Source organism: Astyanax mexicanus, chromosome 21 (genome assembly GCF_023375975.1).
Source record: "Astyanax mexicanus isolate ESR-SI-001 chromosome 21, AstMex3_surface, whole genome shotgun sequence".
In the NCBI taxonomy this organism is placed as follows: Eukaryota; Metazoa; Chordata; class Actinopteri; order Characiformes; family Acestrorhamphidae; genus Astyanax; species Astyanax mexicanus.
In genome coordinates, this window is record NC_064428.1 from 25768818 (window position 1) to 25794753 (window position 25936).

Genomic DNA, 25936 nt, shown 5'->3' on the forward strand with positions numbered 1-25936 from the left:
ATGGTATACCGTGAAACCGGTTACCGCTGCAACCTTAATCTATTGCAAATCATAGCTGTTAAACAATGTACAGCACTCTTTTGAGGACCCCTTAGAGGCATGATGCTTCTGTAGCTTTAGTTTAGTCGCTGTGTAGCGTAGCCTGCATGCGTGTTCTGAGCAAAAAGCTTTTAATTTTTTAACTAAAGTGTTATTACTGAAAGTGGATTATAGCCACTTTTTTTTGGAAGTGACAGCGGTGTGTAAATCGAGTAGCCACTCCCATCCTATTAGTTATTTATGCTGAGATTTCTTATATGTGAAATGGTCATACATTTTACAATTTTAGCACTTACTGTACATTGCTCAATGCTAAGTGGCCACATCTGTGTGAACACTGGAGACTCAAAAAGACAGTTTTCTACTGTTGCGTAATGTCTTGTAATTGGTCCGAACCGCTCCAAAAATTGCTTCCACAATGCAAACAATCTAAACCATGTTAGATAGTTCAGACACTGTAGTATGCGTTTTGGTTCTGATGAAAAATACCAAAGTTCTGGACCGAACAGTGTAGGTATGAAAGCATGTTTTAAACACCTTTAGCTGTACTTATTAGAGCATGAAGGACTTCCCTTGCCTCTATTTGCTGATCTAGAGCTTTCCTTTTTACTCAGATCTTAATCCTAGCAACTCTAGGGCAGGTCCCCTTAACTGATCTTGAATCAGTTTAACAGGAAATTGACCGAAGTCAGTTTTCCATTACCTGCAGATTGAATGTGAGAGGAGAGGAGGAGTAGTATTTTCCACATGGCTCCTCTGGTGCAGTGGGATTTGAGGGTTACTATGAAAATGTGTGTTTGCTTAAGGATTACTTAAACAGCCCATGTCCTACATTTTTCTTGTGCTATAATTATGTCTCTGAGGCCCACGTGTCTGTAGGTTTATGTTCTATATGTTCATGTTTTCAGTTATTTCACCTTTTTTTGTTAAGTAAATAAATCCACGTGTTCATTCATAGTTGTGATGCCTTCAGTGAGAATCAACAATGTAAATAGTCATGCAAATAAAGAAAACTCATTGAAAAAGAGAAGGTGTGTTCACAATTTTGGCCTGTACTGTATATACTCATACATTCTGGGCACCATTGGGCAAAATGTTTCTGTAAATAGCCAAGCAAGTTAAATATACGACATAAAGCTTTAGATGACACATTAATTACTTCTTTATGTCCATCTTTTACAGTTTAAAAATAGTATAAAATTGATTCACTGGTCTTTAATGTATTGTTCCTTTTTCCAGTGAAATGTTCTTCGTAACACTGGAAGCAACCATTCATCAGACCTCCACAGTGGCTTCCACAGTGCATCAGACTTGTATTGACATTGCTATAAAGCAATCTGTCACTAGTGAGGATGGGTAAGAGGTGGGGTTGATTTTATGTTTTTTTCCTCCCTTCCTAGAAATGCAGAAATCCTCTAAGCTGTTTACTTAATGTTTTCTTGGTCAACTTGACGTTAGCATTCCTGTAACTGCAATTATTTTATTATGGCACACATTAAGAAAATCACTAACAGAAAATGCTTGTTGTTGGTACAAGAAAAAGAGTATTTTATTTATTGATAAAGCTCTGATAAAGGTGTGCCACCTGGCCTTGCTAAAATGAGCAGTCCATAGCCCTAAGAAGCTGTTTAAAATAAGAGTGATCTGAGACTTAAATCTAAATCTAAAATTAAATTTTTTAATTTTCCAACAGAATTTGTAACCAGTTGTGTCCAAAAACAAAACAAGCTTGCACTTTAGGTAAAATAGTTTTAAAAGTTTTTATTGTAAAATTTTGTCTTGTGTGAGTAGTTGGTGAAAGTTCTTTATGTTTTTATTGTGATGTGCTGTTGTGATTGTATTTTTTATTTTTTTTTTAAGCAACTTTTCTAAAGCACAGAGTCGCTTTTGGCGGTATTTAGTTTAGGCAATTTATTTTTTTTATACTGAAGTTTCATTATTACTGTAAGTGGGTTATAGTCACGTTTTTGTTTTTTTTTTGGAAGTTACAGTGGTGTGTAAATCGAGTAGCCACTTCCATCTTATTAGTCATTTATGCTTAGATTTCTTATATGGGAATTGGTCATAGATTTTACAGACTTCCTGTGGTAAGTCTGCATTACCCCAACTCCCCATGTAAAACTAATCCTAGTCTAAATACAGCCACTTTTTGCTCTGCAAAATATTTTTTTACAGACAGGTTCAAATTGAGTGTGAAATCTGTTTTTCATGAGGGAGTAGAGGGGAGGGAGCTAGACATGAGCCAGTTGACATTATCATCATTGTGAATCGCAGATGAATCTTGATTCCCAAATCCCAACCATAACATTTATCATCATACATACATTAAGTGACCATTGGCATTCTCTGTTGTAGTTACTGTACTGTTTTTAAGAATGAGTGAGTATGTAAATCATGACTGTTTTCATTGGCTGTAAATAAGGCTGAACTACTGTAGACTGATTAGGTTTGTGTATGTTTGTCATTAGTAGTAATCCATTCCAATGTGTTCCATTCATTAATATCATCTCAAACTTGATTTTAGGTGAGGACAGTGTGTTTTTCGTGATATGGGTGTCAGACACAAACTTCGGTTATAGCGTAGCCTCAGGCTAGTGCCCTGTCACAGATTGCCAATTGTGTTGCCCTTTTACAAAGAAGGAACTGGTGCGTGAAATGCTAGAACTCGAGGAAGCCTGTCTGCTGGGAGGCCCTCAAAGCCACCAGCTACTGTTTTTGGCGCAGCGTCAGCAGTGAAACTTTGTGCTTTGCTCAGAGGATGGGTGGAAGGTTTGCTGTGCTGGAAACAAGCTTTAGTACGTGTGTTGCCGAGCATTGTGGGTGAACCTGTAGCTTTTTATTGTCTATTAATAGCGAGTCTCAGAGCGTGCACTCTTTGAAGTAAAGGTGCTACAGATGGTTCTTGATTGATTGATAGATAAAAGTGCTGTAGAAAAGCCTCTATTAGTTCCATTTAAACCATGATTTATGCGAGTGTGAAAAAGCATGTAAAGGTTCTTCTTACTAGTGGTAGTGTACCTCTTGGTGAGAGCTCACTAATTGCTAGACATGCCTCTAAAAACACTAAGTGCATCCTTGGACTGAAACAAATTGCCCATCTTCTAAGCTGTCCATTAGCCAGCAACTGTTGAGTTCATATCAAGATGGCTACAGACTGCAACTGTCAAATTTGTAGTGACAGCCATTGCATATAACAACAGAGCTGACAACTGGCATCTTTCAGCACAGGACAATGCTTACCCACACAGTAAGGGTTTTTGAGGAATATTTCTTGCAGATTGCAACACCTCCTTGGTTTGGCTTGTCAATAGATTTGTCACCAGTTGAGCATTTATTGGACCAGTTGGAATACCAACTTCGACAACCTACGAGTGCAGGGTCTACAGACACGGCTGCAACATCTTTGTGCAAATGTGCCACATGATACTGTAATCAACTTGTATGCTTCCATTCCCAACCGTTTCTTATCATGTATCCAGACTAGAGGTGGTCCAAAAAGATGCTACAGCCTACTACAATGATATAAATATAATTTCTCTCTGATATTTTAATGATTCACATACAGCTCTGAATCAGTTTCTCTGATTTTGCTATGTATAGGTATATGTTTGAGTAAAATAAACATTGTTGTTTTATTCTATAAACTACAGACAACATTTCTCACAGATTCCAGATTTCCCAAATATTGTCATTCAAAGCATTTATTTGCAGCAAATTAGAAATGGCTGAAAAACAAAAAGATGCAAAAAATATTTCAGACCTCAAATAATGCAAAGGAAAAAAGTTCATATTCATAAAGATTTAAGAATTCAGAAATCAATATTTGGTGGAATAACCCTGTTTTTAATAATAGTTTTCATGCATCTTGGCATGTTCTCCTCCACCAGTCTTACACACTGCTTTTGGATAACTTTATGCCACTCCTGGTGCAGAAATTCAAGCAGCTCAGCTTGGTTTGATAGCTTGTGATCATCCATCGAGTTTTTGTTTTTTATTTGGTTAAATCAAAGAAGCTCATTATTTTTTTCTTATTTTTTTAGAGATGTATCATCATTACATTCAAACACAAAGTTTCTAGAGGTTGTGAAGGTCAGAGGACCATTTGTAGCACTTTTATTTTGAAGAGTGTGTAGTGTGTCAGTTGTCAGGCGCCCTTATTGCTGGATTTTTCATTCATGTCTGATTAAATTCACCCAACGTAGCATTTGTCATTTTTTATTTTTGTCCAGGAACATCTAAAATGCCCCCCATGGTATAATTTATTCATGAATATGCAAATAGGACCTGGTTCAGAGTTAAGCTCTCAACCCAGGCTTGCCTCACCCAATGGCAGCATTGCAGTCGTATGACATCATCGCCTGACGATCCCTGCTCCTCTGTGGGGTTTGTTCTCGCGAGTAGCCTCTTGTGAGGGAGGAGAAATGCAAGATTGCGCAAAACGGAGCAGCATGCGGTCTCTCTGCTGAACCGAGACCCATATGGGAGGTTTCTTTTGCAGTGAAAGACACTGTTGCTAGCTTAGGGGGCGGCTGATTCTGGATCAGGGAGTAGAAATGAGTATGAAGGGTTGAGACTACATGCATTGGTTTTCATTATTCTTGCTAATGCATTGTGGCTGCGAGTTTTCCCCCTTTTTCTAGACGTTCATTTGGAGTGCTGTGGTTGAAGCATTGTCCTGAGGAAAGCCTCATTAGAATCTGAAAAGTGCAAAGGGAAAAAGTAGGTCAGACAGCTAACACACACACACACACACACACACACACACACTCACACACACACATTCAACACACAAACACACATACGCTAACACGCATGCTCGGCCTTTAGTAAGACTGTGACGAGAGCCAGCTCTGTCGTGAGGGTGACAGTGTCGCTAACACTGGAGTGTTTGACCGGGCTGTGTGTGTGTGTTTGAGAGTGTGACTGACTCTTCAGTTTAATCAGTGGAACAGAATGCTTTCAGTGTGGAGTCAAGCTCTCAAGCAGTCTCAGTCTGCAGCCCTCCATCTTGAGAAGCACCTCACAATTCAAACAGAGATTTCCCAGTATTCACACATCTTCACACCAGCTTAGCCTCCCCGCCAGTCTGGAACAAAAGCTCTCAAACCTTTTGGTTTATTGGCTAGAATGTCATGTTCAGGGTGACCCGAGAAAAAAAGATGACAAAAATGTCAAAACGATGCATGCGATCGGCAATAAGCCGATATTGAATGTATTATCTGTTTTATAAGACTTTCAGTGTTCAACGTTTAGGTTTAGTAAACTTCTTACACTACTCAAGTAACCAAAGCAATCTTTTTAGAAAATGAAGCAATCACTTAAGCCCACTATTTTGCACTGGCAACTAGAGGTGGGCGATATGGCCCTAAAATAATATCACGATAGTTCATGGTATTTTCGCGATAACGATACTCTTGGCAATATGACGAAATATTAAATTTAAAAATAATTTCAAGAATACACTACAGCACCAAAATGAATATTATATTTTCTTATTGCATACGGAATGATATAGCACACCCTTAACTGAGATTTTAAAAAATTACAAGAAATTAATCAGTCACATTAATTTGTAACAGAAGTCAATGATCCAGAATGTCATGGTACTAATAATGCGCTCTACATACCTCCATATATCCAGGATTAAAGTAAAATAAATGATACTGGACAGATATAATCTGTCTCTAGTAGATATAAAATGGGAAATCAGAACAGTGTGAATTTTTCTTTTGCTAAAAACAGCAAAAAAAAAGTAGTTCCCTGATGTGATATGGCACGATATTTCAGGGTATAATATCGTACACGATATTGAAAATTTTTGGCGATATTATCGTGTACAATACGATATGGCACACCCCTACTGGCAACATTTTCAGACTTACAGTACACTACATCACTGGAACAAACCCTAGACCAGAGGTCGGCAAAAGGGCCTGTTGTTTGAACTATAATGAACGATAATGAAAAAAATAAAAATAAAGTGCTTCTCTTGTGAGAAATGCTGTTGCATGTATGCATGCTAAGTTAAAAGCTAACCCTCGCCTAGTCTTTTAGGGCTGACCCTAAAAGACAAAGCTAGCTGATTTCAAATCATGCTCAGAGGATTCAGAGAGGACAGCAACATTACTTCCATTAAGACTCTGTGCTTAAGAGGGTGCTGAAAACAGAGCTGAGCTATGCTATGTGTGCTTCTGTGAGTGGCTGCATTGATGAAAACCAGCCACTCAGAGCAGAGCTCATTCCTAGACCCTAGAATAATTTTAGGAGGACTAGTGATTAGTTCTCTGCTTTGTTCCTGGGCTTTAATAGAGCTTTAACACCAGCTGATCATGTGTCAAAAGAAAAGCAAACATTTTTTGAGGGATGTTTTTATGCTAGCATTTTTTTTTTCCTCTGGACTTTTCTGGACCTGGGAGCACTTACTCTGTGAGTTCGATATGTTTGGTAAAGTGTAAAAGCTGTTTTCGATATCAGAAGTGAGCCAGAGCACTTTAACAGAACTGTAGTGCCGACTGCTGCAGATGTGGAAGCTATCTGCTCCCTGTGCCACGTTTGGGGTTGCACGATTGGTTCATTTTGGTAAAACTGCCTTTTTTTTGTCCAGCACTTTGATCTATGTCCAGTGGTATCACTACCGAGCAGCCAGGGCGCTCGGAGGAAAGCGCAGCGGCTCGGCTCCAGTACATCAGCTCACAGACGCCCCGTCATGTGGACATCACCCTAGGGGAGAGAGCGCCATCTACCCACCCGGAGGGAGCAGGGCCAATTGTGCTCCCTCTGAGCGCCGGCAGCTTGATGGCAAAGCCACAGTGGTATCACTATTGCATCAAAGTATCTGCTTATGCCTAATAAAACCACAGTTTCCATTGACATTTTGTGAACCTACTTTCTGAAAATAATGCATTGAATTGCAAAATCAATCCACACTTATAACGATTTGGAGTTCAAAACAACAAAAATCAGCCCCTCCTCCAAACAAGCTCTCTGTATCCTTATCCAGAATGTGCAGAAACATGGATAAAATGAATGGGGAGTACTGACAGAAAAACGTGTGTGACTCTGTATCTGTATTTAACACTCATCCTCAATTGTCCTTTAGAAAGTATGCATGAGTAGCCCCTTAGTGTTGCATGAACGACATTTACGCTTTATTGTCTGTCTTGCTGATCATACAATAGGAATCCATGCCTTCTATTATATTGCTCAGCTTTGTCTTGGCTTTTGTTTGGCCCAAGATGACTCAAGTTGAAGGTTAGTAGGAAGGGTATGACTGCGTGTGATGCAGTGCTGAGCGATTGAGAACTGCTGGAAAAATGATTTGCCATCACTTTTCGAACCACAAAAGCACTTCATTGTAATCCTGACTGCTGCTGCGTGTAATGAGGATCTCGTTTTGAGTTTGTTAAGCAGAACAAAGTACTCTGTCAGCACGCGGCCCTCGTAATCACTGTGTGCCACGCAAAATACTATAGGCACTGTCTGTTTCTCTAACATACAGTAATATGGATGGGATTAGTGTGTGTGTGTGTGTGTGTGTGTGTTCACTCAGACACAGCTTTGATTGGACCCTGTTGAGAAAACTATATATATATATATATATATATATAGAGAGAGAGAGATTGGGGTGCTATGGAAGGATAGTGATGGAGGATCTGGCACTGATTAAAATATTTTGGCCCAATGCTGGGGGTTGTCCCTGATGGTGTGTGTGTGTTTGTGTGTGTGTGTGTGTGTGTGTGTGTGTGTAACAGTGGGTGGGTGCACATGCTCCATTGCAGCGTTTACACAGCTGGGAGATAACTAGTAACAGATTGTGGCTTCACTCTTGCTGGCTTCTCTGCTTCTCCTCCACCAGTGTTTCTCTCATTTTTGGCTTGCCTTCATTCTTGAAAGTCTTTCACTGTTTCTTATTGTGTCTCCCTACTTAAAGCTGCCTTAGAATGGAAAACTTGCAAACCAAAACTGTAAGACATGCTGATTTGTGTAACAGTTTTGGCTTTTTATGTCTACACCCTCTAAATTTACACCCATCCAGAGTTTCTCAAGGCCTGATTAAAGCTGGTGAAATAATGTGATCCTGAGACTTTTGGTTAAAAATGAGGGAAAATTAGCATTAGGCTAAAAGCTAATTTTAGCTAAACGCTGGAGACCTTGCTAATAAAAGTGTAAAAGCTAACCCGTGTCCACTTTGAGATGAGCTGCTGTGGGTATCCAGGCTAGACTTCTAGCTAATCCTAGCCAGTCTGGGGAAACAACAGTTTAAAAAGGGCTGCTAGGCTATAAGCTAACCCTAACACTATCCAATGGGAAGAAACTCCAGTTGGGAAATGGCTACTGCAGGCATCTGCGCTTGGCTAAAAGTTAATTCTTACAGAGTGGCTGAAGCACCATTTGGAGAAGGTCTGGTGCCTTAGTGCATTTGCATATCTCTGTCAGCAATAGGTGCATTTTCTAGGGGAGCCTTGAGGACATCACATGAAATCCCTTTTGGTTGTAGAATATATATATATATATATATATATATATATATATATGTTTTCTCTCTAGGCTTTTTGATCAATTTGAGAAAAAGAATGATTGCTCAAATTAGTGCTGCTGTACATTTTTCAAAGCTGCGGAGCGCTGTGTAGAACAATACTGCCAAAAAAGCACACTAAAAGAACTCACTAGCTACTGCTAGCTTATTATGCTACTAGCCAGTTAGCATAATAATATAACACACTGGAAGCTCAGCTCTGTGGTGTCCTGCCTGAAGAGAAATGAGAAGAGTGCTTTATCTGAGGAGCTTCTGTTGCTGTTCCTCACTGTATAAGTGTTTTTTTTCCAGAGTAAAAACGGAAAACAACAGGAAATAGCAATTCATGTAGAAAAGAGACCCTTTGTAGCTTGAAGGACCATTTTAATGCATACTAAATTTAATGTATTTGTTAATTGGAGAAAAAATGGCATTTGGAAATTGTGACTGATTTTAATATTATAATGCCTCCAATGGCTTCAGGAATAACGTATTGTAAGTTAATATTAAACTTGTGTCTTACTTGTGTAATAAAGCTTTTGAGAAATATCTCTTTGAATATTGAAGCATTGAGTATTTTAGGTCAATTTATAGTGTTTATTGAACTATTTAAAATATTTAGTTTAATTTGTTGAGGTGTCTCTTTTTTTAGGTCTATTGTTTACATTCTTTAACTGTGTTTCTGTAATGAAGTCTGAATACTTCATATATTGTGTAATTTTGTGGGACGAAGTAAACCAAATCAATGCCTTAATTGAAGGTATATTGTTTTATATCATATATACTCTATATAAAAGCCCACTCGTACAACACACATGTGAGGTGTGTCACATTTTGGTCATATTTTCGCCCATCAGTAGCTCAAATGCAAGCTGACTGAAGCTGGTTAATGTAGTCAAGCAGCTGGTAAATGTAGTCAGGGTAACGGGCAGATCATGTTGTGGGAGCTTTACAAGCACGCAAGCTAAACGACCCAAAATGTTATCCCATCGTACACACACACACAGACACAAACAACAGGGGGTCTTAACCAAATGGCACAGCCCACCCGACTTAAGCTGTCCTGTAAATGGCAATTACAGCCTGAGCCAGGCTTTGTGGGAAGCCAGGTTTATTTGTATATGTGTGTGTTTTTGTGTATGTGTTTGTATGTTGTGTATTTGCTCTTTCTGCAAATTGTAATTTCCCACAGATCTCCCACGATCTGTGTCACCTTGTCTGTTTCTCCCACAGGAAGAATTAGAGCAGACTATACGGACCATAGAGTGTGAGGGACTGAAAAACTAATTGTTTTATTTCTGTGTGTGTGTGTGTGTGTGTGTTACAGGAGCGTGGCAGGGTGCAGCTGACTGACTGAACCATGGCTCAATTCCCCACGCCCTTTGGAGGTGAGTGCTATTAACACACACCCACTCTGATAGGTGTGTGAGGGTGCGCCACACACAGATACTCTTCCAACTGTCATGTGAAGTTTGCCACCTGTTTATTACCTTTGTGTTGTGTCCAGGTTGTTTCAGTATGCAGACTACGCCTTATTATTTGTTTTATTAAAACTCATGTAGAATTTGTATTATTATTTATACATATCCATATCAATATTGCATTATATAGAAAAATGAGTATTTTCCGCACTATATAGTGCACCAGGTTATAAGGCGCACTATAAATAAACATCTGTTTTCTGGTCTATTTACATAAATAAGGTGCACCGGATTATAATGCGTATTTTATGGGACACTAGTAAATAATAGTAGGAACAGGGGTGTCGCCAAGTTTTTCTTCTAAATTCAGCAGGTCTCACCACTTCCGTTTATTTACAGTAAGCTTAGATTTACAGATTTGCAATAAAAGCTAGGGCATTAGCATTAGCAGCACCCGACAGTGCTACACTGAGGAAACCTGAGGGTTCCAGTATGCCAGGGTGATATTAACGGTTTGTCCCACGTAGCTTGTTTAAATATGGTAAACACGCAGGATACAGTCCAATAATACTCACCTCTGAACGGTCAAAAAGCTAGCTCCTTGTGCGGTTAGCAGCTAATGCTAATGCTGCTCCAGCAGTGCTAGGCAAGGTTAGCAGCAGGCTACAGGCTGATAAAAGGCCAAAGAGCTAGCGCTTAACACAGTTAGAAGCTAATGCTAATACTGCTTTAATTGCTGTTCTTCAGTGGAGTGGCTTTACCGCTCCTTACAACCTGACTTGTAAAATTCATATACACCGGATAAATAGGCACACTGACGATTTTTGGGAAAATGAAAGGATTTTAAGTGGGCATAGTGTGAAAAATATGGTAATATGGATTTTTTAAAAATGTTTTTATCTTAATGTCGAACACCTAATTTAAAACATATGTTGCGAAAATATATTTCCCTTATCGTGCTAGAACTTTTGAACAACTTTGCTCTAGGGTTGCAGCGGTAACCGGTTTCACGGTATACCATGGTATTAAAATGCACGGTTATCATACCGTGTGTGTTTGCTTATTACCGGTAAAACGCATGCCAGCGGAGAAACTCACCCGCGCATGCGCAACTCTGCTCCGCTTCAGCTCCTCAGCACACAGCGTTGAGAACAGCAGAAAGTGCATCAGACTAAACATTATCTCCGTCCGCCTTAAAAAAGGCTAAACTAAAATCAGCAGTGTGGGACTATTTCGGATACCCGCCGAACGCACCCGAGGATGGTTATCTGATTTGTAATCAATGTGGCCGTAAAGTCACAGCTAAAGGTGGACATACGTCAAACCTGTTCTCCCATCTCCGAGAACACCACCCCGCCGTGCAGCGCAAAGTATGTGTTTAGTTTATAATTTTAATCTGAACCTAAATAGAACCTCTTTGTAGTCGTGCACAACCCATGTGGGAAGCGCCCGCAAAAGCGCTGAGTTATCCGAAATTTGGGCACGCAGGTACAGGCGTGAAGTGCGTGCTACAATGGATTCACGTGTCCGTGTAAAGGTCCTGGCCGGACTGGATGTGAAAGACGCCATTCATTTACATGCGTTCATTTTCAAATCCTGACGTGCCTGTTTTTCATATGTTAAAACCAGACTCGCTGTGAAAGCCTTAAAATAGAAATCTCTATTGTGAGGATCATGTCAGAAATAAATCCCCTCTTTCTGCAGTATCTGGTTATATACCAACTTGACAGTAAAACGGACGTTTACAACAGTTGTTGATCAGACACTGACCCAGGCTCAGTTTATCAGATATTAAATAATTTAAACTTAAATAATTGTACTGAATATTTTAAATACAGGATCTTTACTTCTTAGAGGACATGTAATGTGTGTAACGCAGTGTTGGGCACATTACTTTGAAAAAGTAATTACTTATAGTTACTCGTTACTTCTCCAAAAAAGTAACTGAGTTACTAACGGAGTTACTCCACTATAAAAGTAATTAGTTACCAGTAAAAGTAACTATCGCATTACTTTTTATTATTCGCCCGTCAAAAAAAGGAAATCAATTATGCATTTACTATTATTATTAGAAAAATAACAAAAAATAACAAACGAAAATAAACCCAAAATGTTGACAAAAATATAATCTAACGAATTTCAAAAAAATAAAACGAAATTCTCCACACAACCAAAGAAAATTACTAAAACTTGTAATACTGAAAAAAGCGGAAAAACGCGTCTGGGGATGAAATTTAACAAACCAAGCCACACTCAAAAGAAATATGTATATATAAAACAAAATAATGGACAAAAACAACAATTTAATGCCCGTTAAAATGGTATTAATATAACAGCTTCACCAAAAGAGAATAGAGCTTAGATCTTGCCCAAAAAATCCGACCCAGCCGGAGCCCGTGCACATTCTGCCCAAGCCCGAACCATAAACTGTCATTATGAGCCTGACCCGATCCGCCCCATAAACTGTCTGTTTTCGGGCTGATTGAATGAGCGAAATATAATCAGAATTATGTTAATTAACACTGTAACATAGAAGCATAGAACTATTATTTAATTTAAATGATTTTTAAGAACAGCTACACACAATGCTGCAAGTCAAACGCGGAGGCGTTCACGTGCGCCCAGAGCTACGTGATTACAGTTTTCATTTTTATTATAGTTTAATTTTATTTTGTTTTTATTTTTTCTGTTCATTTTAGGGTGGGCTTGCTAGCGCGAGCGCTTTACACAAGAACTAACGGACCACGAGTGCCGCGCGCTCGGCACAACAACTCCCGCTGTACAACTCCGCTGTACAACAGCGCTTATAAATAAATTAAACACAAAAATGAGGGTATTCTATCAGTTATTTCAGTTCGTTTTAGTTAGTTTTATAAATACAAAATACAGTTCGAGATAGTTATGTTTTTCCTTTTAATTACCGTTTTTATTAGATTCAGTTAACACAAATGTTTTTCACTTTCAATTTTCGCTATTTCGTTCGCTTTAGTGAACAATAATAATTGGTTACTTAGCAACATTGTGATTATCACACCAGAGCTTTATATAAAATAAAAATAGGAGCCTGATTTCGGGTCGGTCCTCAGGTCAGGTGGGATTCGGGCAGAGAATCTAAGCTCTAAAATAGAAAGCAGCAGCACCACAAAAACCGGAGCAGCTAAAAAGAGCTTAACGTCCTTAATTCGGAACTTGGGTTGTCCACGGCAATCACTGAATTGATTAGAGCACGCAAATCGTCACAATTGTGCCTCACTTCACCACGCCAAACCACAGGCACAGCGGCCAGAAGCTCAAGTTCACCGGACAGAGGAGGGGTTAACCAGGGCAAAGCGAAATATAAAAAAAAAGTTCATAGAGCTGCTAAAGTAACGTGCTGTAACGGGGTGTCGGAAATGGTAACGGTGTTATAGTTACAGTCATAGTAATTAGTTAGATTACTCGTTACTGAAAAAAAGTAACGGCGTTAGTAACGCGGTTAGTTTTAACGCCGTTACTCCCAACACTGGTGTAACGTGTGTGTGTGTGTATATATATATATTATATATTTATATATATATTTTTTTTATATACACTCTTAATGCCCTTAAGAGTAGTGGAAAAAACTAATTTCCTTCACCTGATGGTGTACAGCTTTTTTTTTTTAAGGAGACATTAAATTATAATTGTTCCAGGTTTCTACAATAAATAGTTAATTGAACAAAAAACCTTTGTTGTAATTTCTTTATGGGTCAGTTTAAAAATATATGTAACAAACTGTGATACCGTGATAACCGTGATACCGCGGTATTTTCTGAGACGGTTATCATACCGTGAAAATCTCATACCGTTGCAACCCTACTTTGCTCTGTATGGATATATAAAACCAAGTGTATAAATAAAACCCCAACAACCAACCAACTGTCTATCTTTCTCTCTTGCTCACTCTTTCTCTCATTGTCTTTCATTGTCTTTCTCACTCTTTCTCTTGCTACCTTTTTGTTCACTCACTCTCTCTGGAACTGGTTCTCTTTATATCGCCAGCTTTTTCTTCTGCTCTCTTCCTCTTGTGCTCTCTCTCTCCTTTTTGCTTGCTCACTCTTCCTCACTCTCTTGTGTGCTCTCACTCATGCTCTTTCTCCCACTAGCTTACTTTTTCTATCTCGCTCTGATGCTTTTCTCTTTCTCACTTCCGTTCTCTCATTCAAGACCTCTCTCTTACTCCAGCCCTTTTTTTTTTACTTGCACGTTTTCTCTTTCTCACTTTTGTGTACTCTCTCTCACTCATGCATGCTCTTGTTCTCTGTAGCTCTTTTAATCTCCCTTTACTTCCTTTCCTCTTTCCTTCCTCTTTAAAGTGTCTCATTAATACTCTCTGAGTGACAACTGAAAACACTTCACCACACCTTCTCTTCCTCTCCTCTCAGTTTCCCATCCTCGTTCTGAGAATGAAATGTTATATATCTCTAAACAGATCATTTCTTAAAGTATGTTTATTGAAATCTCAAAAAAAGCAGAAAAATTTCTTTACAGTAGTGTCTATTGCTGATGTGTGTTTTATTTTCCCTTTTGTGTGTGTGTGTGTGGTGTGTGTGTGTGTATAGGGGGGCTGGACACATGGGTTATCTCTGTGGACGAGAGAGCCAAACATGACCAACAGTTCCACAGCCTGGCCCCCACACCTGCTGGCTTCATCACAGGTCAGTCCTTTTCACCGATCTTCATCAACCTGCTGTAAGGATGAGGATTGAGGTCTCACTCTGTTTGTGTCTCAGAGTAGGATGTTGCATGATCACCACCCAACCTCATCCCCGACCGCAAAGTACTGGATGGAGCACAATCATTCCAGTGGGATTAAAAGCGTGGATTCAGCTGTAACTGGAAATAACAAAACTGTGCCGGGCTGAGGTGCACAGCTTTCGACACGTGCGTTTACAAGCACTTGCACAACCATGTGGATGGAGACCACGCAGTTACTTCATGTTTACTCCTAAGCCCTCCCCCCCTTTGCGCTCACTTTAGCTAGGCTGGAGGTAGAGTGAGGCAAACACATTAAATTACTTCTTAGCCTGGGAGAACTGAATGGATCCAACCCAAATTAAAACAAAAAATCTTTACATTTAAAAGAGCTTAAACTACTTCATCATATTTTACTTCAATATCAAAATATTCAACAGTTTTATCACATATTGTTTTTGTTTTGGGAGGGTTTTTGTCCATATCGTGCACCCTTAATATTTATTATTCAGCTATAAATCTCAGTGAATACAGCGATATTGTGATAACAATTAACTGTTTGATTTAGCATGCATGGGGCTTGCCTCATGGTTCTATTTTAGGGCTTATAAAATAAATTTACTTAGTGTGTGATATAGTTATAGTAGGAAGTGAAGTATGGGCTCTCTCAGTCTTTTCCCTGCGGTTCTCTAAACTCGTCCTATTTCCCCTCATGATGAAAATGAACATCCTGACCGTTAATCTGCAGAGAACACACAGTTTCCTGTTCCCTAGTTTATAACACCATGCTCTGAGTGCAGAAAGCCCATTGAGCCTGACCACACACCAGCTTCTCCTTTACTATTCCTAATTGTTCTGTGTTTAATAGAAACCACAAAGCTGTTCTTGGATCAGTAGTAAAAAAAAATCTTCTGGTAAATATGCAACAGTATCTTGTTCAGTTGGATCAGCTCAGCTGTGGTGCTTCCTGTTGTAAATACATGCTGGCATTGGCTGCTGACTTCTAATACAAGCCTCTGTCCATTTGCATTTTCTAAAACGGCAATTATGTAAAAGGTTATGCAAATCGTCACATAGTGCTGATATAGACCACAATTTGCTACAGGGTGGAAGGCCAGTGATGCTATAAGAGTGACAGTTTTAGAAGATAGGAACTCTCTAGTTTCTGTAGAGAAATATTGGCAAAAGAAAATAACAATCTTGAGCAAATAAATTAACATAAACCATTGACTCCATGACTCCATAAGTGCCAGGTGTGGAAAAGAGGTAAAAAGACCTCAGCAGTGAGCTGTGGAGCAGTGGAAGAACCATTGTTCTCTCGAATGATGGTACTCCATTCAGTACTTCGGGAATAATGTGGGGTGGTGGCAGTGATGGCATTACTTTGAAAAATTAATCTGATTAATAATTACCCCTTTAAAGTGTAACAAAGTTACTTTTAAGTTACTGCCGCCTCAACATAAAAGTTTTGCCAAAACTTACTCCCCTTTGGGACTTATTTTTGAAGTGTGTTGCTGCGCCTTTTCACGTAGTGTTTTGAAGGTAGCACTTTGTCGCAGCAAAACAGATTAAACAGCCAACATTGATATTGATCATCTTTAACTGATTTAAACTCAGAATAGTGCCTGTATTTCCAGCTAGAAAACGCGCAACTCTCTTCTTCCTCCAGTTTTTATGTGACTGCATTGTGTTCTAGGTGTGTCGCATAGGCCAGGCGTCACTCCCTGATATTCTGTAGAGAATCTGCAGTAAAAAGTTCTGTGTTTACTGACGGTTTAAATCATGCACTGGTGTGTTTAGGGTAGAATACAAGCGTGTGATTGGGGGAAAAGCGTAGCATGTTTGTGTTTGTGAGAGCTGTAGAGAGTGTGGGGTCTGTGGGTCTCTGTGCATGCGTGCATGTGTGTTCAGCCACAGTGCTAGTTTTAGCTTGCTAGCTCGCTAGCCTGTTGTTATTTTGGCGTGTTTGCGGCAGACAGTTCCAGTACTAAAAGTGATGACTGTAAACAACGGCTGTCTTTATTGTCCATTTTTTTAACACGATCTTTTTTTTTTCCTTTCCCCAATTTCTCCCCAATGTTGCACAGCCAATTACACAACTCACTCATTAGGACTCCCTCTATCACTAGTGATGCCCCAACACCAGGAGGGTGAAGACTAGCACATGCCTCCTCCGATACATGTGAAATCAGCCATCGCTTATTTTCGAGCTGTTGCTGATGCAGCATTACCAATTAGCATCGCCACGCGCTTGGAGGAAAGCGCAGCGCTTGACGCTGTGTCACGGCTACAAATTGCACCCTCCCATAAAAAAAATTAATGGTCACCTGTCGCTCTGTCACCTGCCAGTGTGAATCCAGGGTGACCCTTTTCTTACTAAATGAATGCAAGCATATCCTCACAGCAATGCTCCTGAATCTTGTATAAAGTCTAGCCTGTTCTGTAGAGACAGTTATTTCAAGAAGAGATCAACAAAATTTTTAATAGCCTTGATTTCAGAACAAATTCTGCCTTTGTGATAAAAAGTAGATGTGCCAATACTTTAGCCCATATAAGAGCAGTTTCTCAGACAGGGATTAAGCATATTCGTAAAGAACACATCATATTGTATAGAGATATTCAATTAAATGAAAAATATAGTGTACATCTAGGCTTAGTCCCAGTCTGGAAATAGTCATTTAGTTTAGTGTATGTTTGGCTGTGTTGAAGCCATTGAATTGAATTGAGTTGAAATGAATTGAATAGAATTTAATTATTGAATGCCGTTTACCCTCATTGCTTATATAGCATGCAATCAACTTGAGAAACCTCCTACTTCCTCTTTTTTTTTACTTCTCTGTTTATCTCTTTCACCCTTTTTTTCTTTTGGTTATAAATGTTAGGTTTATTAATGTTTTATTTGCTGCTTTTTGTCTATTAAGATAAGCAAAGAGTCTGTTGGCTCCAAAAAGCAGTTTCTCCAGCTCAGCTCTGAAGATAAAAGGAGATAAAGAGCAGCTCTATCACTGTGAGCACCTCTTAACAGGTCTTTTCCTGATTGGGCTGGTTTTGACCCGGGGGTGATCCCCCGCTGTGATGCTGGTGGATAGGCCCTCTTTGTGTTGGCTGGATGGCGGCGTGCCCGCGGTCAGCCGGGCCGAGGCAGGGAGAGGCTGTTTTAGGCTGGAAGCATATAAAGGCGTACTTGTGTGTGTGTGTGGTGGGGGGGGGCAGACAGGCCGGGGACGAGGACACATCCTGTTGTCCTGAGTGGGATGGAGAGTTTGAATGGGAGGGGTGTGTGAGGCAGGGTCGTTAAGTGGAGCACACACACACACTCTAACACATACGCTTTCTTCATCTTTCTTTACAGAGTTGAACAAAGTTCAAGGCTTTTACAGCACGGCTATTTGGCAAACAGTTCAGTACTCACATTTACACACACACACACACACCAACACAAACACACAGGAGACATACATACATGCACACATGCACTGCCTGGCCAGAGAAAAAGGTCCCCACTTACATTTAACCAAGCCAATAGGTAATTAAGTATTTGACCACAACTGATGCAGTGAGTAGCTTCTTATTTGCTAAACAACCATATTAATTTTATAACAGATTTAAATGAATAAGTATATGATCCTCAAGCAAAACGTGACTTAGTGCTTGGTAGAGAAACTCTTGTTGCCAAGCACAGATGTCACTTTTTTCTTGTAATTGCTCACCGTTTTTGCTCACATCTCCGAGGGATTTTTTTGCCCCACTCCTCTTTACAGAAAGTCTTAAAATCCTGAAGGTTTTAATTAATTAATTACAATTAAGTTCCAGAGACTAGCTAGATCACTCCAGGATATTAATATGCCTCTTCCTAAGCCACAATTTGTTGCCTTTGCCGTATGTTTTCGGTCATTGTCATGCTGGGAGACCCAGCCACGGCCCATCTTTAGTGTTCTAAAGGAGGTTTTTATTCAAGGTTTTTAGGGTGCATGCCCCCCTTCATAAACTACACAATGCAGTGAAGTTTTTTGTTGTTGCCCCAAAGCAGAATGTTTCCTCCTTGATACTCAACAAGGGGGTGGTGTTTTTAAGGGTCATGTCCAGAGTTTCTCTGCCTCCAAACAAGACGTCAAGTCGAGTTGATTCCAGAAAACTCAATTTTTTTATTATTTGACACAATCATGTTCTCCCAGGCCTTCTCTGAATCTTTAGACAGCCTGTACTCGCGCATGTTCTTCAGCAGGAGCGATGAAAGTTCTCAGTCTATTGCGTTGGGGTGTGTTACTAATGATATTCTTGTTGACTATGCTCCCAGCTCCCTTGAGATCATGAACAAGATCCTCCATTCTTTCTCAAAAAAATCATTACCCCATGGGGTGAGATCCTGCTTAAAGCTCCAAATCAAGGGTGATTAACTAGAAAAGACTCTTTTGAGACTGTTTTCAAAGACTGTCTTTGAAAGGGAGAAATTACATGTTTTCCCTCCTGAAGAGCTTTACCTAATTCTGAGATCAGACACTCCCTACGCGCTCATACCCACACACACACTTCTTATGTGCAGGGTGTGTTTGTGACGCGTGCAACTTTCACACATGTGGCAATATATTCTTCACACGTCTTTTGGAGTTTTCACACCTGGACTTGACTCTGACCCCTGGCAGCCTCAGCTGATGGTTGTGAAGAAGTGAAACTTGCTGTGGAGGCTTCGGAGGCTTCCTGCTCTCTTCGGCTTCCTCTTAAGATGAATATGAAACTTTCACAGCAGAACTAGATTTATGGGTAGCCGCAACAATTAATGTAATTTTTGGCGTTTTTGTTTTGGTTACCAACAGCATTGTCTAGTTTGAAACTCTGAATGCAATATCGTTTGCTGCAATCTAAAATGTAATGTTACAGTAAGTTTTAATGTTATATCGCCTTTTATAGTATGTAACGGACTATAGAATTCCGTATTTTTCACACTGTAAGGCGCACTTAAAATCCTTTAATTTTCCCAAAAATCGTCAGTGCGCCTTATTATCCGGTGCACCTTATGTATGTATTTTACCAGTCAGGTTGTAAGAAGCAGTAAAGCCACTCAGTACAGCAGAAGTACAGCGTTATAAAGGAGTTTTAGTGAAGTTTCTTCAGCACATAGGCTGAAGCAGTATTAGCATTAGCCACTACTCATGCTAAGCACTTTCTTTTTCACTGTTAAGAGGTGAATATAGTGGACTGTTTACCATGTTAAAACAAGCTACGTGGGACGAACTCGGCTCTGTATTGTTTTTTTAACTATCACTGAAAATCCTACCAAATTTTCACACAAAGTAAAAAAGCAAAAATTAAAGTTTATTGTCCTTCTAAAATGGTGTAATTGCATTTTTTAATGCTATTATATCATCAGCCAAATTAAATTGTCTTAAAATAAAATGAAATGAAATAGATTATTGTGACACATCTAGTGCTACAAAACATCCAGTTTTGGTTCCATAACAAGAACCATATCTGTTAGGGCTGTCTGTGTATTGAGAAGAACTTGGCAATACAATATGTAACATGATTATATATACAGAGAGGTATCAGGATATTGTAGACTAGAAAATAAGCTACAATAAAAAATATATATTGTAATCTTTGGAAAACTATCATAGTATGAAACTCTATCGTGGTGTACACAAAGTGAGTGAAAGTAAAGTCTAGTGGGATCTAATGTTAGTTACTACAATGCTTATTAAACAACACAGAATCTGACAGTTTCTGAAACCAACCATTAAATCATTATTGTGTTTTAAGAATTGATAAAGTATCACAATACTTCAGTGTATCATTGTTTTCTTACAGCCCTTATGTTTGTAATATAGTTCTATGTTTGCGTAAACAGCCATTGCTTAATGTGATTATTGTAACCAAATTAAAAGCCCCTCTTTCACAAAAACAGTTCTTTATAGCTTCCACCACAAAACAGTTTGTAGCATCTTTATTTTTATACATTTTAAGAGTGTCCGATTAGTCATTGGACTGGATGAGATATTTGCAAGTGTTCTGTTAAACTGGCTGCAGGTAAAGAGGAAAAACCCACACCATTTGTGGGCAGAGCATGAATGGGTCAATTGTCCCCCCCCCCAAGTTCAATTGTATAAGTTCTGTTCCGCTTTATATCCGTGTTCCTGGGAATCGAAAAAGCTCTGGAAAGCCTGGTTTCCCCTCCCCTTGAAAAGAGCGAGACCATGAATAAATACACAGCAGTCTAACGTGAAGCCGGCTGGCTCCTCTGTCTGTGCTTGCACAAGCTTTAGTGGGTGGATCACCTGAACCAAAGTCCAGTCCAGATGCCGGGGCATGTTTATAACTGTGCAGAAGTTCTGTGTGCCGGTCTGCTTAGACTCCAAACACTGTGAATCATAATTACGCTTAAAAGCTATAATAGCACTTCAGTGAGGTTTGTCCTGTGTGTTATGCAAGCCTTTTAGTTTTCCTTCTCTGAGCAACTGTGCTGTTCTATTACACTCAGATCAGGGTCCAATGCTAGGTGTTAACTATGTATTTTGAGCAGGTTCTTTAGTGGTATCCTATAGTGGCATGTAAAAATGTCTTTGTTGTAAATTAGGGCTTATAAATGAATGTAACAGTTTGAATTTATTAATAGCAAAAAGAATTAAGCAATAGTAAACTTGAGGTTTGTGCTATAGCGTGTAATATTGGCACTGCTGTGCTGCAGTCGTAGGCACAAGTAGATTTTTGCGATTATACCACAGTTTCATTATCACTGTTTATTGAAAGATTTTGAGTTAAAGAGGATGAGAAAATATGATCTGTTTAATTATAAAAACTCTGCAAGTTAAAATTGTTCCATTGCTGCTCTGTTTGTAGCTGTGCTATTTGGCTTGTAGGCGTTGCATCGTTGCTAGGTTACCTGGAGTATGTGGTGGAGTAATACATGGAGAGCTTTGATTACAGTGCATTACTGGCTGATAATGGCCCTCATAGAAAGCCTCTCAGCCAATCACATTGCAGGGTTGGAACTAACTGTGGTATAATAATATTAAAAAAAAAATGCTATTTTAAATTTAGCATGCAAATGCTGCAGGCTGATAATCAGATACTGGTTAATCTGGAGTGGGAGGCTAGATGTGCTGCAGTTGGACGATTCGGGTGTTTATATTAAATTCAAGGTGCTGGACTAGTACTGTCTGTATGTGTATCAGTTGCGTAATATTCTCTGTACTCTGAATTTTGAAAGCACCTAACTATTTAAATTAGGCTAGATGACGGAGAATGCCGCTGTGGGAAGTGTTTTATTTTTAGATTTATTGAAAAGATGTTTATAAATGAAAGTAACACAACTATCTTTCGTACAGTTTAGTACAGTAATAATTTGTGTTTTTATGGAATGACTAACCTTCCTAATCATTCTTTCTCTACAGGTGATCAGGCCAAGAATTTCTTCCTGCAGTCAGGCTTACCTGCCCCTGTTCTGGCCCAGATATGGTATGAGCCTCTCTAATCTGACTGATTATTCCCACTACTTCATAATCCAGATTATTTTCACCTGGTCTTCTCTGGCTGCGGTGGTTGTAGTTACTAAAGTGGAAAATATGACTTGTGTTTTGATGTTTACACACTGCATGCAGGATATGTGTGAGTGAGAGAGCTAGCGTAGCAGTGACGTTCTCTAATGATGATTGGCGTTATGTTCAACTGCTCTGAAAAGCTGTGATTGAACACTGCCTTTCTGAATGGACACATGTCTATATATAGGATATGCACCGTATACGAAGGGAGGAAATAAAGAAGAAGGAAATAAGGAAGAAACAATATAAGAAAAGAAGGAAGGAAATAAGATAGGAAGGAAGGAAACAAGGAAGAAAGGAAATAAGAAAGGAAAGAAGAAAGGGGGAAATAAGAAAAGGAGGAAGGAAATAAGGAAGTAAATAGGGAAGGAAGGAAGGAAATGGGGAAGGAAGGAAGTAAATAAGGAAGAAAGGAAATAAGAAAGGAAGGAAGGAAATAAGAAAATAAGGAAGAAAAGAAATAAGGTAGGAAGGAAATAGGGAAGAAAGGAAAGAAGGAAATAAGGAAGGAAATAGGGAAAGAAGGAAAGAAGTAAATACGGAAGGAAGGAAATAAGGAAGAAAAGAAGTAAGGAAGGAAGGAAATAAGGAAGTAAATAAGGAAAGAAGGAAGGAAATAGGGAAGAAAGGAAAGAAGGAAATAAGGAAGGAAGAAAATAAGGAAGGAAATAGGGAAAGAAGGAAAGAAGAAGTAAATACAGAAGAAGTAAATAAGGAAAAAAGAAAAGAAGGAAGGAAATAAAAAATAAGAGTGGAACAGGTGTAATTAATTGATTATTCACTTATTATTTGGGTTATTAATAAAAAAAAAACAATGAGCATTATGCTTGATTGATATAAACATAAGATGCCATTTGCCCATCACTATCTTAAAACCTGATGCATTTTTTTGGTTATTTAAACAATATTTTGGTGCATACTTCACTTTGTATATTTACATTGAGTGCCCACAAGAACAATATGAATGTAATACCTAAAAACAAATATGCCACTTTCACATATAAGAACTTCTGCAAAATTATCACTTGTCATCACTTTTATCCCCAGTTTTATTATCTAATAATTGAGAGGAAGCGTAAACGTTAAAGCACGTAATGTCTTCTGTTCCACAGGGCTCTGGCCGACCTCAACAACGACGGCAAGATGGACATGCACGAGTTCTCCATTGCCATGAAGCTGATCAAGCTGAAGCTGCAGGGTCACCCGCTGCCCCCCAGCCTGCCGCCCTCAATGAAACAGCCCCCCCTCTCTGTACCACCTCCCGCCCCCTTTGGTAAGACAACTTCTGAATGTGGGTTGAAGATTGAACCATGTCTATTAGGCTAAATGACTTGAGTCAGTCCACAGGTGTATAAAATCCAGCATCTAGCTATGCAGTTAGACTTTATAAATATTAGTGAAAGAATGGGCAGTTCTGAAGAGCTCACTGACCATTGTCCATTGTGCTACTGTAGTAGAATGCCACCACTACAACAAGTGTCTGACCACGTAAAGTTAAAGAGCACCGAGGAGCATGGTGCAAAAACATCAGTAAGACTAAGTAATTGCAGGGTTCAACACCACATCTGGCATGAATATCAGTACAAAAACTGTGCACTGGAAGCTTTGTGGTATGCTTGGCTAATGCAAGCTACATGCAAGCCTTACTTCACCAAGTGTCAGACAGCCACCACTGGATTCTGGAGCAGAGAATGCCAAACCGCACTTCTATCTGGCAGTCTGATGGACTGGTGGAATTCTAGATTTGGTGAAATTTCAGGAGAATCTTACCCGTCTGACTGCATTGCGCCTTCTGTAAAGTTTGGTGGAGGAGGGATAATGATATAATGATGTATAATAATGATCCTGTATCTGTAGATGTCGTAATATGTCTGTTTGTATTGTGTAGCATTGTTTAGTAGGGGTGTGACGAGAACTCGTGGCACGATATTTCTCGTCAATATTTAACCTGTCTCGCGGGGAAAAAAATAGTTTAGTGGGGATTTTTTAAGCGGGATCTGGCAACACAGCAGGAGTGCAACTACGTACTGTTTGTGGTGTATGCAAACGTAGGGGGGGAGGGGGTGGAGGAGATGCATGTACTATATTAGACCTAGAAAAGTTTGATTTTATTTTATTTTATTCTTATTCTTATTTCTATTTCTTATAAAATCAATATTTGAGAGAAACCAGTCTGTTAAGTTTGCGTTATATAATTTTGTCACATAAAACTCTAGTTTTCAAGCCATTTTTCATTTTTGAGGTTTTCTTTAAAATTTTATTTTTAAATCTCGTCTCGTCTCGTTCTTGTGAACCCAATATCGTGTCTCGTCTCGTCTCGTCTTGTGATATTAGTGTCTCGTCACACCCCTATTGTTTAGCATTGGATAGACGGCATGTCTAAATCCTCACTTGTCTTAAACTGTAGTTTCTCACATTGTTGGGTATCCATTTTCTCTCCAATTTACAAGACCAGTTGCCTCCTCTGCCTCTTTTTGAACTGCTGCTGATGCAGCATTGCCGAGTAGCATCACAGCGCACTCGGAGGAAAATGCAGCGACTCAGTTCTGATACATCAGCTCACAGATGCCTTGTGCTGATTGATATCACTCTAAAGAGAGAGCAAGACCAATTATACTCTCTCAGGGCCCCGGTAGCTGATAGCAAGCTGCATGACTGGGAATCGAACAAAGCAAATTGTTGGGTATTCTTAAGAGGACTTGGTAAAGACACAGTATGACAGTGTTATTTAAGCCTCATGCTTCAAAAAAATACCTTTTCAAAAAATACAGTTTTCTGTGGACTGTGGCCTTGAGCTATGTTTTCAAAAGCGCTGTGTCCTTTTTATTATTATTTAACTTTGAAGGCTACCCCAATATTGCCAGCTTGTTCATGTTTAGCGTTAATAATGTTTAGCTATGTAAACTAAGTCCTTTCTCTGGCTTTGCTGTCCATAGGAATGCCCAGTATGGGACCTATGACGGGTTTACCAGCGGTGCCACCCATGCCCCTCCCGCCTCTTCCGCCTGGAGTGCCGGGTGTGGGCATGTCGCCCCCGCTGGTGTCGTCAGTGACCCCTCCTCTGCCTCCAATGGCCAACGGAGCCCCTTCAATGATGCAGCCCATATCAGGATTTTCTCACCAAGGTAAGACACCATTGGTTCTTTTGTTTTTAGTTGAACTCTGTTAAATGTATTACTTATTGAACCCTTGCAAAGATTACTTTATGAATAACAAGGGTCTAGATAGCTGTTTAGGTCCATCCTTTTATTTCTCTCTCTCTTTTTCTCACTCACTATCTATCTTTTCTGTCTCTCTCTCAGCTCCTATCTCAGCCACAGCTGTCAACAAAAGCTCTGCTTCTTTCAACCGCTCCAGTGCCAAGCTCCCCAAAGGACAGTCTTTTGAGACCCCCAGGTAAGTCTCTGGTCAAAAAAGATAAAGATGAAAAAATATCCATACATACGTACATACGTAGGTCTCTAATTATGCTCCTCTCTCATTTTCCTACAGTGCTCCTGCAGCCCCTGTGCCCATCGATTGGGCTGTGCCCCAGTCTTCACGGCTAAAGTACCGCCAACTCTTCAACAGCCATGACAAGATGATGAGCGGCCATCTAACAGGTACCACACAGTCACACAGGCATTGTAACTGTATGTTAGACCTTTTCTATGATCAAAATGCTGTAATAAACACTTGGTGAAACCTACCTTAGGCTGTTTGACCTTATTCCT

General features: G+C 39.5%; 1 protein-coding gene and 1 non-coding gene across 7 annotated transcripts in view; both read left to right on the forward strand.

Annotated features, from left to right (window-relative positions):
- itsn1 (intersectin 1 (SH3 domain protein)) overlaps window positions 1-25936 on the forward strand; it is a 97460-nt gene that overhangs the window by 10987 nt on the left and 60537 nt on the right. For all 6 annotated transcript variants that reach the window (XM_022674721.2, XM_007251341.4, XM_049470016.1 and 3 more), the window contains exons 2-8: window positions 9882-9942; window positions 14556-14651; window positions 22077-22140; window positions 23336-23496; window positions 25160-25348; window positions 25526-25619; window positions 25716-25825. In XM_022674721.2, the coding sequence (XP_022530442.2) occupies window positions 9915-9942; window positions 14556-14651; window positions 22077-22140; window positions 23336-23496; window positions 25160-25348; window positions 25526-25619; window positions 25716-25825 (742 nt within the window). In that variant the 5' untranslated portion in view covers window positions 9882-9914. The remainder of the gene's footprint in view (window positions 1-9881; window positions 9943-14555; window positions 14652-22076; window positions 22141-23335; window positions 23497-25159; window positions 25349-25525; window positions 25620-25715; window positions 25826-25936) is intronic.
- Window positions 22321-22394, forward strand: LOC125786174 (small nucleolar RNA Z40). The gene has a single exon (XR_007428306.1). It is a non-coding gene; the product is annotated as a small nucleolar RNA Z40 (small nucleolar RNA).